General features: G+C 38.6%; 1 protein-coding gene across 23 annotated transcripts in view; it reads left to right on the top strand.

The window, feature by feature from the left end:
- The window catches only part of EBF3 (EBF transcription factor 3), a 181,448-nt gene that overhangs the window by 95,191 nt on the left and 64,690 nt on the right, over positions 1–21,567 (top strand). For 16 of the 23 annotated variants that reach the window (XM_073685089.1, XM_073685076.1, XM_073685084.1 and 13 more), the window contains exons 7-8: positions 11,386–11,467; positions 20,816–20,960. In XM_073685089.1, coding sequence (XP_073541190.1) covers positions 11,386–11,467; positions 20,816–20,960 — 227 coding nt within the window. The remainder of the gene's footprint in view (positions 1–11,385; positions 11,468–20,815; positions 20,961–21,567) is intronic. The other 7 variants (XM_073685091.1, XM_073685081.1, XM_073685085.1 and 4 more) reach the window with 1 other exon arrangement.

Here is a 21,567-nt window from a genome sequence, read left to right as displayed (position 1 = left end):
GGTCTGAGGTCAAAAGCCAGGAGGATATGTCATAGACAGAGGAGTGAGACAAAGACGTAGTCAGGTAACAGTCCAAGGTCAGAATTCCAAGAAGGTAGCGGTTCACAACAAAAGGGCTAGACAAAGGGATGGTCAAGGCAAATCCAAGGTCGAGCAGAAAAGATTAGAATACAAGACTAGGAGCACTGAGCAATGTTAAAATTGGTCGCAATCTAAGGCAGAGAGCTGGCTAAATAGCCAGGTAATTACTCTGAACAGGTGACACATGATTGAAGCCAAAACATAACCTGGTCCTGATTGGATGGCTAAACTGTCACTCAAGACACCGACAGCTCAGCACACCCCAGCATCTGATTGGATGGCAGAAGTGTCATTCACTGCGTCCAGACACACTGATAGGAGGAATCGTGACAATGTGAAGGAGAAATACTTCATACTTGGATAATGAACTGGAACGACGCGTTTTGATCCCATATTCCTCAAGTGCAAAGAACGTGACTTACCTGCAACACAACTTAAAACCAATGGGCAAAAATGGTGCAGTTTTTGGAAAGAAACTAAAAATCCCTCTAAATGACCTTTTTTAATCTATCTATTAGAGCAGTATTAGTTTATCAGCAGCGATCGCTCAATATTTACATAGGATAATACTGTTTTCACCTAAAAACCTTATTGCCGCCAGTTCTAATTGTAATATTACCAGTAAATGTTCACCTGGCTGTTATCTGAGCAGTAATGTGATATTTTATGGATCATTCCACGGTTGAGCTTACATATACATAACTCTCCCCTTAGGTCATAGTTCAGACTACTAATAATAAGTGGACTCTTATCTCTTAATATCATTGTTATGTACAAAGCTCACCAAGTCCAGTACTTAAAAGGCTCTGCAGATTGTGTTGATCTTGTAGGGATAAACCACCAGGGATTATTTGTATAGTTGTATTGGCGGCTTCTATATTGTTCCGTACATAGCTTCTGCAGTACGACACTGATGTATTTACTATGGTGTTTAGATATATTGTGTTATTGGTAGAGGCTTCTAACATATAGAGTAGGTTTATGGTAATGTAGCATATTGTTATAAAGTACCTTCATGATCTCTTAAAGGGAACCTGCCTTGTGTCAGATCCGAAGGTACCTTGTTATAGAGCAGGAGAAGCTGAACAGATTGATATATAAGTTTGTGGGAAACAATTCAGTCTAACATGGACTAACAAGCATTTTATGCCAATAAGTCCAGTGGGTGGTTCTAAGTTCTGAGTAGGACCGCCCACTGGACTCAGGAATTCAAATGAATAAATAACAAGTTATATTGAATCAAATCCCACAAAACTATATATCAATCTGCTCAGCTCCTCCTGCAGTATACCATTTTGCCCATAGAAAGAACGATGTATATACAATGTGACATGGTCCCTTACAGTTTCTGTTGAATGGCCATAAATTGTTCTTACAGATGTGAGCTCAATAGAAGATTCCAATATAAATTTACATTTCAACTCTTAAGGAATATTTTATGATTTAGTCATCAGGTTGATAGATGAAATGGGTGGCGTCCGTTTATCAAAAGACTGTGTCCCATTTGGGTGTGTTGGGTGTCTTTACGGTCTTTGGGATGTGCATACAATAGATATGTATAATGATGTAATTAATTATATAAGTATATTAGTTTAAAAACTTTTTAGAGAAAAGTTCTATTATACAAAGTTTGGATGGAAAACTCCAATATAGAATTTAGTTGTATGGACAACAACTTGTCTTCTTTGTCTTGGCATCGAATCTTTGGGTATGTCATGGATGATGCCATATACTTATATAATTATTAGTGTTGAGCGAGTATGTTCTATTAACCCTTTCGCCGAGTATGCTCGGGCCGAGCTCCGAGTATTTACAGCTGCTCGGTGATATGTTTGAATCGCTTCCTCACATGTAATAAAGCTGTCAAACAGTTGCAAATCATGCACACGGGAGCGATTCAACCTTATCACCGAGCAGCTGTAAATACTCGGAGCTCGGCCCGAGCATACTCGGACAGAACATACTCGCTCAACACTAATAATTATATAAGTATATTCGTTTCAAAAACTTTTTAGAAAAAAGTTATATAATTACGCTAAGGTTTGGATGGAAAACTCCAACATAGTATTTGGTTCTACAGGCAACTCCTCTTCTTTGTCTTGGCCTCAAAGCTTTAGGTATGTCATGGATGGCGCCCGTTTATCAAAGGACCATGTCCCACCTTACATTTGAGTGTGTTGGGAATCTTTATGGTCTTTGGAATGTGCATACAATATATATATAATTATATAAGTATATAAGTTTCCAAACTTTTTAGAAAAAGTTATATAAGTGTCCTAAAGTTTGTAAGGAAAATTGCAACATACTATTTGGTTGTACGGGCAACAACTCTTCTTTGTCTTGGCATTAAAGCTTTGGGTATCTCATGGATGGTACCCTTTTATCAAAGGACAATGTCACACCTTACATTTGAGTGTGTTGGGTATCTTTATGGTCTTTGGAATGTGCATACAATAGATATATATATAATTATATAAGTATATATATTGTGCATACAATAGATATATATAATTATATAAGTATATAAGTTTCCATACTTTTTAGAAAAAAAGTTATATAAGTGTCCTAAAGTTTGGATGGGAAACTCCAACATAGTATTTGGTTGTACAGACAACAACCGCTCTTCTTTATCTTGGCCTCGAAGCTTCCCTTAGTCCAAAGCTCATAAAACAATCCCCATTGGTGCCCTCCTTCCACTTTGCTGCACATCTAAAGACACTGATTATTTTTCCTTGGACCAGAAGGGGAAAAAAAAAAATCATTATTCCCTGATTAGTGGCTAAGGTTAGATGAGAATAAGCAGTAAAGCGGTGAGGATGACTTGTATTAATTGCCCAATGCTTGCTTCCCAGATAATTCTATCGGCAAGTTGGCCACTTGGTAAACTTGCAGACTTTGATAAAGAGCTGATAAGACCTTTTGTTACATAAAAACATGAGGGACCAAAGCTGTGTCAAGTAAAATGCATCTCATCAGCTTTTCTCTGACATCCCAAATTCATTCCTTATGTAATTGATAATGGCCTTAGCCAATTATTTCACACATTACAATACACAGAGGTCCCTTTTACAGGTTTTGCAGTGCTGTAATTAGCTATGCTAATATCTCCTTTATTGGTCTTAATATTGCTCAACACCTTTTGCCATCCTGGAACCCACAAGAGCCCCATGGCCTGTCAGGATGGCTGATTATTGAGAAGGATAGCTTTAATCAAACATAATTGCAGTTAATTTTTTCTCTCCTGCTCTCTGTTGCCAGCATCTAATGCCACGGACTCCTTGATATTCCATTAAATTACAATTAAACAGCCTCCTTTGTTTCTGATTGTCCTAAACAACACCACAAACTTCTGTAGCCGTTTAGAAGAGAGCTGTTCGGTCGTAATTGCTTCCCAGCTCACAAAGGGCCAATTTACACAATACCCATGTAGAATTTAAACAGCTCATAATCTAATGGATATTACACGGGAGCCTAACACTACAATTAAAATGATTTTCATCAGATAGGGAAGCTTTGGATAATCAGCTTCATAAAAGTAAATATAAATGAACTAATTCACGGCTTAAATACACAGACCCCGAACGGACTCCGAAATGACTTTGGGTGGCCTAAAGCCACCTAAGCACAGCGGCGTCTGGGTTATGTTCGCAGGCGACATTACTCTGCAGATGGAGTAGCCTTTATTGTAACATTATATGAATTAGAATTAATTATCACTAGGAAAATTAATTAGTTGGGAAAGTCGGTGACATGAGTCGGGGGGGGGGGGGGATTATAGGGGGTGTAAAAATTGCCATCCCACCTAGAACTCGGAGTCTTAAGGAGGCAACAAAGGGCTGTACTATAAGTGATGCTTCATTGCTGAAATTTTGCTTTGCAGCCCATAAACTTCATGTTATTACCTTGAAGTAGAATTGCAATAGTCTTCTCCAACTGTATCTATACATAGAACATTACTATAATTGGAAACAAAATCAGTATATATAGCTGAGAGACCCCGTACTGTGGCCCTGGGTGCAGACGCTTAATGTTTTTTCATTCCCTTTACAGATAGATTAGTCCCCATACAAATTAGATACCAGTGGACAGACGATAGTTCAGCAGAAATCTATTTCCCTCGACACATGCACAGGAACTATAACTCCATAACTTCTGTGTTCTCTATGAGAGCCACTGCCGGACTTTTCTGGCAGCAGCTTTTGTCCTGGAGAACAAATGGATCAGTTTTTGGAAATTGAAAAGTTTGGATCCTTCTCTCCACCATCATCATCTGTCTGGAGAGTCAGGAGGCCTCCTTACACACTAGACTGTTAGCCAATACTGCCAATATATTTATGGGTTTGGGAGACTTTATTGTGTATGGGGGCTTTAGACTTATTAGAGAGAAGAATTGATGTATCCATTTGGCCATTTTCTTCTCTCTTTTTTAAAATGATGCTGTGTATGTGGGAAGGCGAGTCATTTGCAACACTTATTAAAGGGATGGGGTAAACCTGAGCTCAGGCGCCCCTTTCCTATGTATCCTGCTGCAGTCGCTGATGCTCTTGCATTACGCTCCATGCTGTATACGCTACTTACAGTCATCTGGAAAGTGAATTGATAAATACAAGCTCTTCATTCTAGACAGTGTGACAATGTTTCCATTTCTTGCTACATAGTTTCCCAGCAATGTACTTATTAGAAACAAATGCAGAAGCTTCTGGTACAAGATACATTCACTGATTATTAAATGCAGCCCTCGCTCGTTTTCATAAACATGGCTGGGAGGCAGAGGTGCGTTCTCTTAGGGAATTAAAAAGACACATGCCCCAACTTGCCATTTTATTATTAGTGGCATCTGCTTCTCCATCAATTACATGCTTCATACAGTCTGGTAAGGGGAGCAATCTCTAAAAGTAAACAAAGGGCCGCGGTCTGGGGTAGGTGAGGTGAGCGCTGAGCGGCACCAAGGTGTTTGGTGGTATGGAGTCGAAAATGAATATTTTAAAGCTCAGAAGGCAGAAAGAAAAAATGAAAATTGACGGGAAAGGAAAAGATTGAGGCTTTAGGGTTATTTGTTCTTATATTTTAAATATTATGGATAATGTTTTTGATTGTGTGCACACAAAAGAGAAAAAGATATATAAACACATATACAAATAGATAGATACATAGACTGAGATGATAGATAGATAAATAGATGATAGATAGACAGAAAGAGAGATGATAGATAGATGGATGGATGGATGGATGGATGGATGGATAGATAGATAGATGGATAGATGATAGATAGATACATAGATAGATAGATGATAGATGGATACATAGATAGATAGATGGATAGATGGATGGATAGATGGATGGATGGATAGATAGATGGATAAATAGATAGATAGATGATAGATGGATACATAGATGGATAGATAGATAGATGGATACATAGATAGATAGATAGCAAGATGGATATAGGGATAGATGGATAGATAAATAGATAACAGATAGATAGATAATAGATAGAGAGATAGATAGATAGATATATGATATATAGATAGATAGAGAGATAGATAGATGGATACATAGATAGATAGAGAGATAGATAGAGATATAGATGATAGATAACAGATAGATAGATAATAGATAGATAGATATATAGATAGATGGATAGATGGATACATAGATAGATATATAGATAGATAGATATATAGATAGAGAGATGATAGATAGATACAGTAGATAGATAATAGGTAGAGATATATATGGATAGATAGAGAGATAGATAGATAATAGGTAGAGAGATATATGGATAGATAGATAGATGTAGATGCATACATAGACGTGGTATATAAAACATGTACACATAAACATAGACACATATATACTGTGAACACTGACTCCCAAAAACCCTAACCCTGAGTATTAACCCTTGCACACCTACACACGGAGACACACAGATCTGTACACTCATATACACGGCCCGTTATGGTGAACTTTATATCGGTCACTTCTGAAGCCTCTTCTTTGCGTTCGCATTCGGTCACAGTGTCACCATTCGGGGTCTGGAGATGCAACAAATCAGGGCCGTATTTCAAGCCTGATTTATTCTACCTACTGTGAAAGATTATGGCTCTTTGGGGAAATATATCCAGGGTGAGGGAATTAGTGTACATAATGGTCATTGTGATAATGGGCCGACAGATGCACCGGCAAACACACTGTACGCAATTACGCGTAATGCACTAATGACAGGTTAGCCCGTGTATCGCCTTCGCCTCTGCCGAGTCACAAATCCATGTTTAGGACTAATATAGAGTTTATTGGTGTTAGAGCCAAAGATTTTCTGACACGAGGTTTTTCCTTTTTTTTTTTTCCCTTTCCTGCTCATAACAAGAGCATTAAATCCTTTGTGTACCGGGGTCTGGGAAAGAGATATGTAAAGGCGGTTGTCAGATATTTTCTAAGAAAAAGCCAATTAAAGGGTAATAGAGCAAAGGATGAGAATTACCATTTGACTTGAAAGAGTGAATCTATTCGAGTCCTGTCTCATGCTCCAACAATGGAATTACCACTCAATGAATAAGCATGTCTTAAGCAGGTCTTACAATTAACTATTCCATTGCCAGAGGGTCTTATTGTGATTAAATAAAGTAGCTCGCTGCCATATTACAGGTCAGAATACGCGACAGAACAGCAAATTAACAAAAGAACTTAGGTCCCGTAAGCAAATAAGTCATATATCAATGGACTGATCCGACCACCTTGTGCCGTACGGTAGGATCAGCCTTCAAGTCAACGAGCGGATGCCGACATTTGTGATATCTGACTAATTAACACCCCTACATTAATTTTTATCTAGTAAACGTTTTTATCTACTAAAGTCTATGAAAAGTAGTAACTAGTAATGCCAAGGCAAAAGTAATATGTAGTAATGCCAAAGCCTACGTCAAGTGATACCTAGTAATCCATAGGACCAAGTAGTATCCAGTAATGGCTAGGCCTAAGTGGTATCTATTAATGTCTAGGCTCAAGAAATAATTAATAATGCCTTGTCCTAAGGAGTATATAGTGATATACTGGCCCAAGCAATATCTAGTAATGCCTAAGCTCAAGTAGTAATTAGTTATGCCTAGGCCTAAGGAGTATATAGTGATACAGTCACCCCAATAATATCTAGTAATACCGAGGTTCAAGTAGCAATTAGTAATGCCTAATTACTATCTAGTAATACCGAGGTCCAAGTAATATCTAGTAATGCCTAGGCAGGCTCAAGTAGTAATTAGTAATGCCTAGGCCTAAATAGTATATAGTCAGTATCTAGTAATACAGAGGCCCAAGTAATATTTAGTAATGCCTAGGCTCAAGTAGTAATTAGTAATACCTAGGCCTAAATAGTATCTAATGATACCCTGGCCACAGTAATATCTAGTAATGCCTAGGCCTAAGTAGTAATAATTAATGCCTAGGCCTGCCTTAGTAGTATCTAGTGATACTGAAGACCAAGTAGTATCTAGTAATGCGTAAGCCTAAGTAGTATCTAATGATACTGAAGACCAAATGATATCTAGTAATGCCTAGGCCTAAGTAGTAATTAGTAATATCTAGTAATACCAAGGCCCAAGTAATATTTAGTAATGCCTAGGCTCAAGTAGTAATTAGTAATGCCAACGCCTAAGCAGTATCTAATGATACCCAGGCCGAATTAATATTTAGTAATGCCTAGGTCTAAGTGGTAATTAGTAATACCTAGGCCTAAATAGTATCTAATGATACCCTGGCCACAGTAATATCTAGTAATGCCTAGGCCTAAGTAGTAATAATTAATGCCTAGGCCTGCCTTAGTAGTATCTAGTGATACTGAAACCCAAGTAATATCTAGTAATGCGTAAGCCTAAGTAGTATCTAATGATACTGAAGACCAAATGATATCTAGTAATGCCTAGGCCTAAGTAGTAATTAGTAATGCCTAGGCCTAAGTAATATCTAGTAATACCGAGGCCCAAGTAATATTTAGTAATGCCTAGGCTCAAGTAGTAATTAGTAATGCCAACGCCTAAGCAGTATCTAATGATACCCAGGCCGAATTAATATTTAGTAATGCCTAGGTCTAAGCCGTGTCTAATGATACTGCCTAGGCCTAAGTAGTAATAATTAATGCATAGGCCTTAGTAGCATCTAGTGATACTGAAGCCCAAGTAATATCTAGTAATGCCAAGGCCTAAGTTCTAACTAGTGATATTTAGGTTCAAGTAATATCTAGTAATGCCTAGGCCTAAGTAGTGTATAGTGATAACCAGGCTCAAGTAATATTATTATTTATTATTATCGCACCATTTATTCCATGGTTCTGTACATGTGATAGGGGTATACATAGCACAAACAATTACAATACATTTTGAACAATACAAGTCGGCGACTGGTACAGGAGGAGCGAGGACCCTGTCCGCGAGGGCTCACAATCTACAGGGGATGGGTGAGGATACAGTAGGTGAGGGTATCTAGTAATGCCTGGGCCTAAGTAGTGTGTTGTGATAACCAGGCCCAAATAATATCTAGTAATGCCTAGGCCTAAGTGGTAATTAGTAATTCCTAGGCCTAAGCAGTGTCTAATGATACTGCCTGGGCCTAAGTAGTAATAATTAATGCCTAGACCTTAGTAGGTAGCATCTAGTGATACTGAAACTAGTAATGCCTAGGCCTAAGTAGTAATTAGCAATGTCTAGGCCTAAAGCCCCTGTCTCACATAGCGAGATCGCTAGCGAGATCACTGCTGAGTCACGGTTTTGGTGACGCAACAGTGACCTCACCAGCGATGTCGCTATGTGTGACACTTTGCAGCGATCAGGCCCCTGCTGTGAGGTCGCTGATCGCTGCAAAGTGTCCTGGACCATTTTTTGGTCGTTGCCCTCCCACAGGTCAGCACACATCGCTGTGTGTGACCAGCGGGAGCAGCGATCAGGCTGGTAACCATGATAAACATCGGGTTACTAGGGGCACACGTGCCCCTAGTAACCCGTTGTTTATCATGGTTACGAGCCTGCTAAAGTGAGCGGTAACCTCCTGCTCACCGTAGCAGAGTGGTAACCATGATAAACAGCGGGTTACTAGGTGCGCGTGTGCCCCTAGTAACCCAATGTTTACCATGGTTACCAGCCTGCTCCTGCTTCAGCAGGCTGGTAACCGAAGCAGGACATCGTGGTAAGATTCTTTCCACGATGTCGCTGCTCCCCTGATCGTTGGTGAGCCTGCCTGTTTGACAGCTCACCAGCGACCACATAGCGACGCAGCAACGATCCCTGACAGGTCGTATCGTTGTCGGGATCGTTGCAGCATCGCTAAGTGTGACGAGGCCTTTATACTATCTAGTGATACCAAGGCCCTGACAATAGCGAGCAATGTTTGGGCCGGGCTACAAGTATTGATAAGGATCATTTGCATCCTAACGACCTTCCCTGATTCCAGAAGATCATGGACCTGTTTATGAGATAAGTGGATCTTCACAATAGCTTGTAAACGTTGTATAAAGCGATTATAAGAGGGTGAATTATGGCCGCAGGCCTAATGTATAGAGAGGTTCATGTCACTTATAAGTGGTTTAAAATGCTTGCAGATTTTTTTTTTTTCCCTTCTAAGAGCTGGTAACATGATTTAATCAGATCGCACCCTGGCTTGTTCCTTGCATAAGGCAGGGGCTTAAGAGCAGACACATTTGCAGATGAACCGCTTTTACTAGCTTCTCGGAGACATGACATTTGTTCAGCAGATTAGCCAGGTTGTAATGTGTGGCATAATTGCACTGTGCGGATGTCCCAGAAGTGAAAACCTAATTGCTTGACAGGACTATAACTTTGAGGCACGTCCTCACCTTGTTAGGTCCTTTTTCTGATGCAGTTCAAATGAAGTCTGGCCGCAGGTGTGCCTAATTTACCTCGCAACAGAACGTGCGCTGTGTAATTGCAGGGTAGTAGTTAGGAAAAATTGGTGGGTGGAATATCAAGTGACTTACTGTACGCTGATGGCATATGGGTGTTTTTGTGCCATTGTTAGGGCAGATGAGCAGAGGTTTGCTTTGAAATATATTATCGGAGAAACGTACAATATGGAAAAATAGATTTTGCTTCATCGACCATAACAATTCTTCTGTGAACGCAACGCGGACACTTTGTAATATTCACATTTTATTAATAATCGTGTTTTCATCCATTTGCTATTCTAATCTTTTATCTGGAATCCCCTATCAAAATATGTCTAACCTATTTTCTTTGGAAATTTTTGTGGTCCTGGTGGTCTTAATTGCTGAAAAGTTGTGATATTATAAATAATTTATGACAACTTATTTGGGGGAGTCTTAAAGAGGTTGCCCAAAATGAGAAAAACAAAAAAAAACGTCTTACTTTTGTCCTTTATAATAATAATTTTTATTTCTATAGTGCCTTTTGCTATTTATGATACTACAACTCCGCTCCATTTATTTTGCGATACTGGACACGGCCATTAGACAAAAGGGGCGCTGTTTATGTAAAAAAAAAAAAAAAAAAAAGAAAGGCTGATCCTCCATTTTTATCAGATTGAGATAATATGATGGCAAAATAATAAAAAAATCGAAGAACTTTGTGGGAAAAAAAGTCATAGTTGTAAGAATTCTTAAACGGGTTGTCCACTACTTAGACAACACCTTCTTAAATAGTTAATTCCCCAGTATAATATATAAATAACAAATATCTCCATGCGCCAGATCTCCTGGGCTGATGTGACATTATTATGCCCCTTTAGCCTAATGAAGTACTTTGCATAGACTTCCTTTCGACTTTGGACTTGCGAAGGAAGTGTGAGAACTGGAGCCCATTAGCTGCCACTGATTGGCTGCAGTACTCACATATCATGGCAATATCATGTAATTCCTGTGAGCCCTGTTGCTGTTATCGCTGGAACAGCGCCGAATGGGAGGCATCTGTAATTTTTATTTTACCCTGGGGAATATGGTATTTAAGAAAGAGTTGTCCAAGTAGTAGACAACACCATTAAAGAGTCCATACATAGAGTTGGCCAAACCTGATGACTTTGCCAGGACAGACCAAAGGCCAACTGACTCTACATCGATAGGTGATGTAGGTGGGGGAGGGGGTAGCATGTGAAGGGATCGGTTATGTTAAACAAAAGGATCAGGTGTAGAAATTTATCAGGGTGATAAGCATTTTTATATTTGGGGGAATCGGGGGGAATGGCGGTCTACATCTCAATTTTATAAAAATTCAATTTTGATCATTGTGTTTGACAGTTTTGTGTTCCAGCATTACTTAAGGTTTTCCCTCTCTCTCTTTCTTTCCTTAGATTCTTCCTAAAGTTTTTTCTCAAGTGTAATCAGAACTGCCTGAAGAATGCAGGGAATCCGAGAGATATGCGACGATTCCAGGTACTCTGATGGAGAAGGCCCGCTGCTGTGACATATGACAACTTTCCTGTAGATGTAAACGGCAGAATGTTTGGAGGTGTCATGACTGATCTGACCAATTTGGGCAGGATAGAATGTCAGTCTTTTGATCTGTTGGTATAAACCAACAAATGTCCATTTTCATAGTAAAAAAAAATCCAATCTGCCGTCTGCTCTCTGTGGGCACCTAAATATATTAATGTTTAATCTTCTAAAAAATTCATAACTATCTGAAAAAGGTTTCAATTCAGATGGGTTCTAATTCACTAACTTTATCTTTATTGGCATAAAATGATCCAAAAATGGTCTTGGTTCTCATGACTCGATTGGTTGAAAATGTGGTAATTCCACAATCTTCTAACACACGTTGATTGGCTCATTGGTTCCATTGATGATCCATCTGATCGATACAATTGGATACGAATAATATTGGTTGATACCGAGTCCCTAATTTTCCAATGTAGGAAAAGGTTTACCACAAGATTGAAGATGTCCATACATGTTTGATTGATTTTTAGTCCATGCCTGGTGATTTAGTTGGAACCAGCCAACCATCGAAAGACTAAAGAATACTCGAGCAGTGCACCTGTATATTCTTCTCAGATGTCATTAAGATCTTTTAGGAAGATTAAGCTCCTTAGTTCTGAATTAGCACTCCTTAAAAGAAGTTTAAGATAAACCTAAAAGACAAAAAAGGTCTATTGAGAGCAGACAAAGGCCAGTAGAATACTTTGCTTGTGATAAGTGAACTGACACCACTTCAGGACCAAAGTATTGTGCATTACCCACTGTTCACAAAATTCTCAGCTTTCAATCATTATGAGTAATACAATTAAAAAAAATACATCACCATTGGCTTTAGACCAATAGAATCATTCCAAAAATACATCATGGGTATCTCAATGACCAATTTCATAGTGTGAATCTAGTTATATGCTCTTCAAATTCTCTTTCTTATATTAGTCACTTTTACCTGTCTTAGGGAGTCCTACAGACAAGCCAATACTCCCTGGAAAAAATATGTAAATTATCTCTCACCCAGAAGGAAGAAAACCAATATGTGTCAGAAGAAGGACAGGTTTCTTCCTTCTGGAGGAGAGCTAATGTGCATTTCTAGGTAAAACATATTCTTGATATGGAACTTGGTAGCTGATACTAAAAACTGCCGGAAGAGCTGAGAAAAAAGGAATGGGGAAAAAGGAAGAAAACCAATAGCTGGCACTAGAGAGACAGCATTATTCTTTCGAGAGGAGAGCTCATTTGCATTTCTAGCAATGTAACATGTTCTTGATATAGAACTTGGAACTTAAAAGTAAAAACTACAGGAGGTGTGGAGAAACGGGAGATGAGAAGAAGGAAGAAAAACAATAGGTGGCACTAGGGAGACAGTTTTCTTCCTTCTGGAAGAGAGGTTATTTGCATTTTAAGCTACCTAAATAACATATTATTGAGATGCAACTTGGAACCTGATACAAAAAACTACTGGAGGAGCTGAGAAAATCTGGGAAGAAGGAAGAAAACCAATAGGTGGCACTTGGGAAACTGTTTCGTTCCTATTGGAGGAGAGCTAATTTGAATTTTTAGCTGTGTAATATAGTCTTGAAAGAGAACTTGGAAACTGATACTAAAAACGTCCATTTGAGCTGAGAAAAGAGGGATGGGAAGAAGGAAGACAACCAAAAGGTGGCACTTGGGAGACATTTTTCTTCCTTCTGGAGGAGAGCGAATTTGCATTTCTAGCTATGTAACAGATACTTGATATGGAACTTGGAGCTGAAAAATTAAGAATCTTGAAGGTGTGGAAAAAAAGGGTTGAGAAGAAGAAAGAAAACTAATAGGGGGCATTAGGGAGACAGCTCTTTTCAATCTGGAGGAGAGCTAATTTACATTTCTAGTTGTGTAACATATTCTTGATATAGAACTTGGATTGTATTAGCTGACAAAAGAGGGATGAGAAGAAGGAAGACAACCTAAAGGTGGCACTAGAGGGAAAGTTTTCTTCCCTCTGGAGGAGAGATAATTTGCATTTCAACTTACGTAACATATTCTTGATTTACAACTTGGAACCTAATACTAAAAACTGTTGGAAGAGCTGAGAAAAGAGGGATGGGAAGAAGGAAGAAAACCAATAGGTGGCACCATGAAGACAGTTTTCTTCCTTCTGGTCAAAAGCTAATTTGCATTTATAGCTATGTAAGATATATTTGATATGGAACTTGGAACTGAAAAATTAAGAATATGGGAGATCTGGAAAAAAGGGAAGGAGAAGAAGGAAGGAAACCAATAGGGAGCACCAGGAAGACTATTTTCTTCCTTCTGGAGGAGAGCTAAGTTGAATTTCTATCTATGTAACATCTTCTTGATATGGAATTGGAACTTAAAAGTAAAAAATATTGAAATAATGGAGAAAAGCTGGATGAGAAGAAGGAAGAAAACTAATAGGCACTAAGGAGGTAGTTGTCTCTTCCTTATGGAGAGGAGCTATTTTTCATTCTTAGCAATATAACATATTCTTGATATGGGACTGGGAACCTGATACTAAAAACTGCTGGAGGAGCTGAGAAAAGGGGAACAGAGGTTTTCTATTACACACCATATAGTTAGTATTAATATGTTTGCAGGCCAATATAGGTATAAAAATCCACATTTTGCTAAAGTAAGGAATGCCATAGGTTTACCATTTATATGACATTGAATACAAAAAAAAAATACAGACAGCACCCAGAAAAATAGTGTTTACCCATAGCAGCGCCTACAATAAATCACATTTATTGTCCACATCATGCTTGGAGACATCTGTTTTACGCTTTAGGGTTTTATTCCCTGTCCGTATTCATATATCTTACAGTTAGGACTTCTTTAAAAAAAATTACAGAGGGAAAAAAAAAAATCCCATCCTTCACAACACTTCAGCGAGCCTCCATTTCTCATGGTTCTCAGCTTCAAGTGCCATTGGTAATATTGATCCATGGGAGCCGAGCAGAAGGTCAAGCCTGGGATGACTAAAAGTCTCCTCTTTGTCTTCCTGATAACTGCGCGAAGCATCACTCAAAAGATGATTCTGTGGTCAACGCTGGGACTACCGACCGCTTACTAAATGACAACACTGGATCTTTCCATCTCATCTTCCTTGCCTTAATTTCCAATTGCATTATGCACCACCATCCTATATTTAGTCTTCGAGAGTCTATAATACCGAGGTACCAACCCCATAGAGTTAATATAGAACAAACGTCTTTCTTTTTTTTCTTCCACTGAACTGTTATTTTCCCTTGGTGACTGACCTATATATAAATTGACACAGCAAAGACAGTCATGTTTTCTCCCTGGCTTTTTTTTTTTTCTCCATTGCCCGTATGTTTCATACAGTGTGGAGTGGAGGAGGACTGAAACGCGCCGTGCACTTTAGTATGGAAAGCAGGCATCCTGTATTTTGTACGGCATGTAATTCACTATAGCAACGCTGAACAGAGTCTCCTGACCTCTCTCAAAGCTTGACTCACGATTCTTGTATTTTTAGTTATTTTTTTATTTCCCTTTCGACTTTTAATTAGGCGCTTTGTAACAGATAAATTCCTCACTTGCGTATACAGAAAAAAAAGGCTAAATGGAGAAATAATATCAATGACATCCTGACTAATCCACCCTTGTCAAAATGCCATTCACCATGTAGTCTGAAAAAGAAACACATTTTGCAAGCTGATGGCCATAGGTGTTGTTCCAGCTCTCAAAATTGTGTCATTCTTTTAATCCAACACCACAAGTGATCAGACTTTCTCGATTATCAGAGAAAAAAAAGTTGAGAACCTTAAAGGACTTGTCTAGAATTTCCTTTCCCTAAAACAGCACCACCCCTTGTCTACAGGTTGTGTGTGGTATTGCAGCTCTGCCCCATTCACTGCAATGGACATGGGTAATGGTGGCGTTGTTTATATAAAAAGATAACCATGCTTTTCTAATTTTGGGCAACCCTCTTTAAGGAAGACCCGTCACTTGGCATAAATATTTAATTTTTTTTAACCTGGTGTAAATGACGCTGTTCTCCCGAATCTGGAGTCATTTTTCTTTTGTTTCTGCGCCACTCCATTCCTGAGATATGGCCCTCTTTTCTTTGTATATAAATTATTTAGCATTTTAGCCAATTGGGCGTGATCTTTAAGAAGACACCCAAAATGTCCACGCCCACTTTTACATTTACAAACAGGGAAAATGGGGCCATATCTCATAAACGGAAAGGCGCAGGAATAAAAGAAAAACAACGCCGGATTCAGAAGAATGGCAGTATTTATACTAGGCAAAGATATTACATATTTATGACAAGTAACAGGGCCCCTTTAAGAAAGCTAAAAAGAACCTATCAATTAAAAAAGTGTCATTGTCACGTTAGTGGAGTCTTTTAATTGGTAATTACTCATTTCTACTAAGTCTTCTGCTTCTGGTTCTTAGAGTTCGTCCCAGGGCTTCTTATTTCCTGTACAGACCTCAATATTAGTATTTTGCCCTGTATATGACATACTTGTTGCACTATACACCTATAGCTCATTATATGAAGTGGTAGGTACAGCTATGTGATAGCACATGTTATAAAGGAGTGTACTTTCTTTGTTTCCCTGGTTCACTTGCCTAGCAGTTAGTGAGCGCGCACCACATATGGCACACTCCCTAGCCCATATGGCTCTTTCCAGCTTCTGTTTCCCAATCCTGATGCAATCTTCAATGACAGCTTTTCTAGGGTGTTGATAAATACGGAAAATGAATGAAATCTATTTCACACAATCTAAACTGTATTTCCTTCACACATAACAGTCTTCTTCCACCATTGCCCGAGAGTGAAATAATGCCCCGTCCTATTACCAAATAAATTTAGCAAATTGCACTTGCGATAAAAGCCAATTTTTAGTTGGGTGCTGTATTTGTTGAAAGGTATTTAAACAACCTTTCATAGTAATAAAACATTACGTGCCTGATTCATGATGTTTTTTTATCTCCAGAATATTGGTGTAAAACACCTTCAAATGTCTCAAAATTATTGTGCAACTCAAATTTACGCAAAATTTTTTGCAACTTTGACGTTTTTACACCTGCCTGGAAAATGTATAAAAATTGACTCCACTTTAATGGGGTAAATTACACAAGAAATATACTCCAGTCATTGACCAGAGTAACATTTCTGGCTTTGGTGCATGGCAGTTTTAAGATGCTCCTAGTTCATTAAGAGGCGTGAATAAGACTAGTCTAAAAGGGGTTGTTCAGAACCTTTTTATCCTTAGGATTGGTGATCAGTATCTGATTGGTGAGGGTACAACATCCAACACCCCCACTGATTAGCTGTTCCCAGTGCTGGCTGGAGGTACTGGGTGACAAGCTGCACAGCACCGTCAACTGGATAGTGGTCGGATACTGTAAATCCACCCTTATTGACACTGTACATCTACCCCTATTGATTCGAAACAAAGCAGTTCTGGTCACAGCCGACACCAAGAACAGCTGATCGATGGGGGTACCGGGTGTCACACCCCCAACGGTCAGATATTGGTGACCTATCCTATGGATAGGCTATCAATGTAAAAGTCCCAGACAATCCATTCAATGAATCGAGCCCTATATAGTCCATACTTTATCAATAAGTCAATAGGCTATCATTGTAAAAGTCCCGGATAGCGCCTCAGTCCCTATATATCCCATACTTTATCAATAAGTCAATAGGCTATCAATGTAAAAGTCCCAGATAGCCCCTCAGTCCATATATATCCCATACTTTATCAATATGTCAATAGGCTATCAATGTGAAAGTCCTGGATAACCCCTCAGTCCCTATATATCCCATACTTTATCAATAAGTCAATAGGCTATCAATGTAAAAGTCCCAGATAACCCCTCAGTCCCTATATATCCCATACTTTATCAATAAGTCCATAGGCTATCAATGTAAAAGTCCCAGATAACCGCTCAGTCCATATATATCCCATACTTTATCAATAAGTCAATAGGCAATCAATGTAAAAGTCCCAGATAGCCCCTCAGTCCATATATATCCCATACTTTATCAATATGTCAATAGGCTATCAATGTAAAAGTCCCGGATAACCCCTCAGTCCCCATATATCCCATACTTTATCAATAAGTCAATAGGCTATCAATGTAAAAGTCCCGGATAACCCCTCAATCCCTATATATATACTTTATAAATAAGTTCCATTTATTAAAAATATATGTGCCTCAAAGTTTAATGATGGAAATAAGGAATTGGAAACTAATACAACATTTGGCAATAACTTGACAATGTAATGTCAATCAATGATTAATCTCCTCAGTACCCTCAGCACCAGCGAGTGTAGAAAGTTTTAGTTCTACACATGGAAGGCTTTTTTTTTGGAGCCAAATCTACTAAAATACTATCAAAATGCTTTATATTTTACATTCCAAGAGAAACATTGAATTTTTTTTTAATGGGCAGAGATATATTCACAAATGTAGTATAAATCAAGCAAAAGGTCCATTTTGGCATCTCATTTTTAACATCCTGTAGTATTTTATTATATTTTGACTTGGCTGTGAAGCTTTAATTTAGACAATCTGAAACCTGAACTATTGTAATCATTCCAGAGTTCTCATATTAACCTGCACTTGTTGTTATCCGAGACCCCAAAGATCGTCCTGGAATTATGTCAACGTGTGGAGCCATCTGTAGACCTAGAAGATATGTAATTCCCTGCCTAGTCCGATCCCGGCCATAGAGCCATTTCTAGGATATATCATTACATGGAGCCGGTCTAGGTGTTATTGGTTAACAAGGTTGTGATGTGTAAGTGCGCTCCTGCCTTAAGTCGTTGTGCTGTGAAGCAGCTGGAGTATAAGAGGGCCCTATCCATCATTTCTTCTATGGCCGCACTCTGAACCTGAGCAGCAAGAATAGGACCCTTTCAGTCTAATATAAAGAAGGAAATTCCGTTGACATACCAGGGTCAATCACCATCCAAATGAACTTGAGAATGGATACTTTTCATGGGATGAAAACACTTTCGCTATTCATTTTCCATTCAAGCTTTTCATATGCAAAAACATCATTATTGCCTGGTAAATGTAATCATAGAATTGACAGATGTCTTCAGCCTAATAGAAAGGCTTCAGATTCATTTTTGATGGGTAAAATGTTTTGATTTGAAGCTTTTTTTTTTACACATTTTGAACATTTCCGCAGCTGACGAGAACACACGCATAACACCGGCCTCATTATAAATCATCTGGAATATAGAGCAATACTGTTCACTTTAAGAAAATGAAATATGTACAGGGGGTAAAAAAAAAAATTATCAATGTTCATAGCTGATGAAATTGTAGTAAAATTCAAGAGATACATGCAGAGGGTTTAAGCAATGGCATAGTGTGAGGGGCCAGGGGGCGATTTTGTCGGGCACGTAAAGAAACACTCCCATCAAAATGTTATCCTCTTAATATATTGCAATCATCATATTATATGGCACTGTATACTTAAAATTGCTCATTTTACCCTTCTACCCAGCTAATTCTTCTCTTTTCCATTAGGTCTATGACATCACATGATTAAAAACTGACTATCAGAATCCTTCTAAGCTCTATGTAGAGACAGGAGGTCAATTTTCCCTGCATGAGTCATCACTGCAAAAGTCCCTGGCAGGGAGAAGTAGCAGAGCAGCTGGGACAGTAGTTGAAGAGTAGGATGCCTTATACAGGGAAAAGAGATCTCCTGTTTTTACATAGAACAGAGAAAAGAGAAGAATTAGCCAGGTAGAAAGGCAAAATGAGCAATTGTAAGTACACAGTGCTATATAATATGATGATTGCAATAAAGAGGATAAAAACTTTGATGGGAGGAGGAGGAGTGCTTCTTTAAGCCCAAACTCTGCCCCTCTCTGCTGTGAAATGATCGGTGCTTTTAAGTGTTTTCTTTTTGATGTAGTACAGTGAGAGCCCATCCAACACTGCTTATGTGGAGCACAGCAGGTGAGATGAATTTTTCATTGGCTTCTGTGCTCTGTATAGGCAGTAACGAAAACGACAAATCTCAATTTTCTCGGTCGCTGCCCATGAAGGGCACAGCAGCCTATGAAAAATTAACCTCAATTGCTGTGCTCTGCATAGGCAGTGATCGAGAAGGTTGACCTTTGTCATTTTGGTCACTGCCTATGTAGAGTGCAGAAGCCAACCACAATCTCATCTCAACTTCTGCACTCTGCAAAAGCATTGACCGGGATGACAGACGATGAACAACTAATTAATGAAGACAATATTGAATCACATGATTCAGTACTGTCTTTATTCGTAACTAACACCTGTTTTTACATTTTTACACTTAATTATAACCATAACTAGGGTTAGGGGATAGGCTTCATGTGAGGGAAAGGATTAGTGATGGGGTTATGGCTAGGGTAATAAAATTATTAAATAAAAAATGTAATATAACATTTATTTATTTTATAAGCTGAAAAAAACTGTGTCAAAGCGCAAACTATAATTACATCAGTATTTTCCTCAAATTACAATACATGTGTATGAGGAGTAAAGGGTTCAACACTGGTCGGGTGGAAAGGACTTGTCTTGCCCTGGGCGCTGACAACCCATGCTACACTACTGGATCTAAGAGCCATATGTGGTTCTTGATTGTGGAGCATGGGTGCATATCATGGTTGAGGATACCATATAAAAAATCAAAATAGGGTCTTTATTCTAGTGCTAAAAAATGAGGCCTCTATTCTAATGCTAGTGGTCCTTATTCTGGTGCTAGACACCAGCTCCACGTTTTGGTTTTCCGTAGCAAAGATCGAACTTTTTGGCAATGGTTGAATGGGTTGGTGATTGTTTCTCATGCCACCCCATTTTCATGACCATTGGGTCAATATACCACCCTCCTGCTTGTTAACATGTACAATCGCCCTAGAAAGGGGAGTCCTACATGGGTTCTTGCCAACTGCCAGCAAACTAGATGAGAAGAACCATGACTAACCCTACTTTTTCCAATGGCCCTATATGAACCCTTGTCTTTCTCCCTTCGGTTCTGTTGAGAGGGAATCCAGAGACAGGTTGGTGGGATCAACTGATGACCCAAACCAGCCACAGAAGTTGACTTTGTGGTATGTACAACCTACTTTCACACCATAAAAAAGTAGAGAAATCCAAAGCTTGGAAATGTAATTTAATATGATAGGGTCTTCATAGTCTCAATCATCAAATTTGGTTGTTAATAATTTTTGGGGAATTTTGCAAAGTTTTACCTATGTGCAGTCGATGAAGTTGAAATATTTGATGAATGGTTTACTTAATACTCTGGTGTCTTTTTTCTTTATTTTTCAGGTCGTTGTATCAACAACAGTCAATGTCGATGGCCATGTCTTGGCTGTCTCAGACAACATGTTTGTACACAACAATTCCAAACATGGAAGGCGGGCCCGCCGCCTTGACCCCTCAGAAGGTACGGCTCCTTCTTATCTGGAAAATGGTAGGCACACATTTACATGTCCTTTTTTTCCTTTGCAATGCTTTTTTTTATACATCAAACTTTATTTTGACTACACAACGTTACATCTACTTTTTCCACCTCAATTTCATTGATCAACAGCCGGACAGAGATATCACCATTTTTAGCCCAACGAAGACCCAACCTGGAGAAAAAAAAACAAAAAAAAAACCAACAATTTTCTAACCACCATTTTAATCCATTTTCCTTTCAGCTCAAATAATTTACAACCAGTTTTTTTTATCATTTCCCTCCAATATATATATATATTTTTTTAAGCATTTATTTTATTTTTTTCATGATTTGGCTTCAGCTTTTTTTGCAGTTTGATATTATTTTCGTTGCTGGTCGCGGACACGAGGTACATTCCTAAGTTCATGTGAGCGTTTGTTAGAAAAAAAAAGGTTTTCAAAACATATTACCCAATCTCGAAGGAATTTACTATGAGGTCAACTTCCTGTCACCGGGTCCTGCAGATGGGGAATGGCAGAAGTTCGATGCAAAATTAAATTTATGCATACATTTCGGGCATATATATATGTATTAGTGAGTGTGTGCATATACATATAGATGTGTATATTTACATGCA

This window comes from Phyllobates terribilis, unplaced genomic scaffold (genome assembly GCF_046119375.1).
Source record: "Phyllobates terribilis strain yellow unplaced genomic scaffold, ASM4611937v1 Scaffold_5__5_contigs__length_657084704, whole genome shotgun sequence".
In the NCBI taxonomy this organism is placed as follows: Eukaryota; Metazoa; Chordata; class Amphibia; order Anura; family Dendrobatidae; genus Phyllobates; species Phyllobates terribilis.
This window is presented reverse-complemented; position numbering and strand designations above follow the sequence as displayed.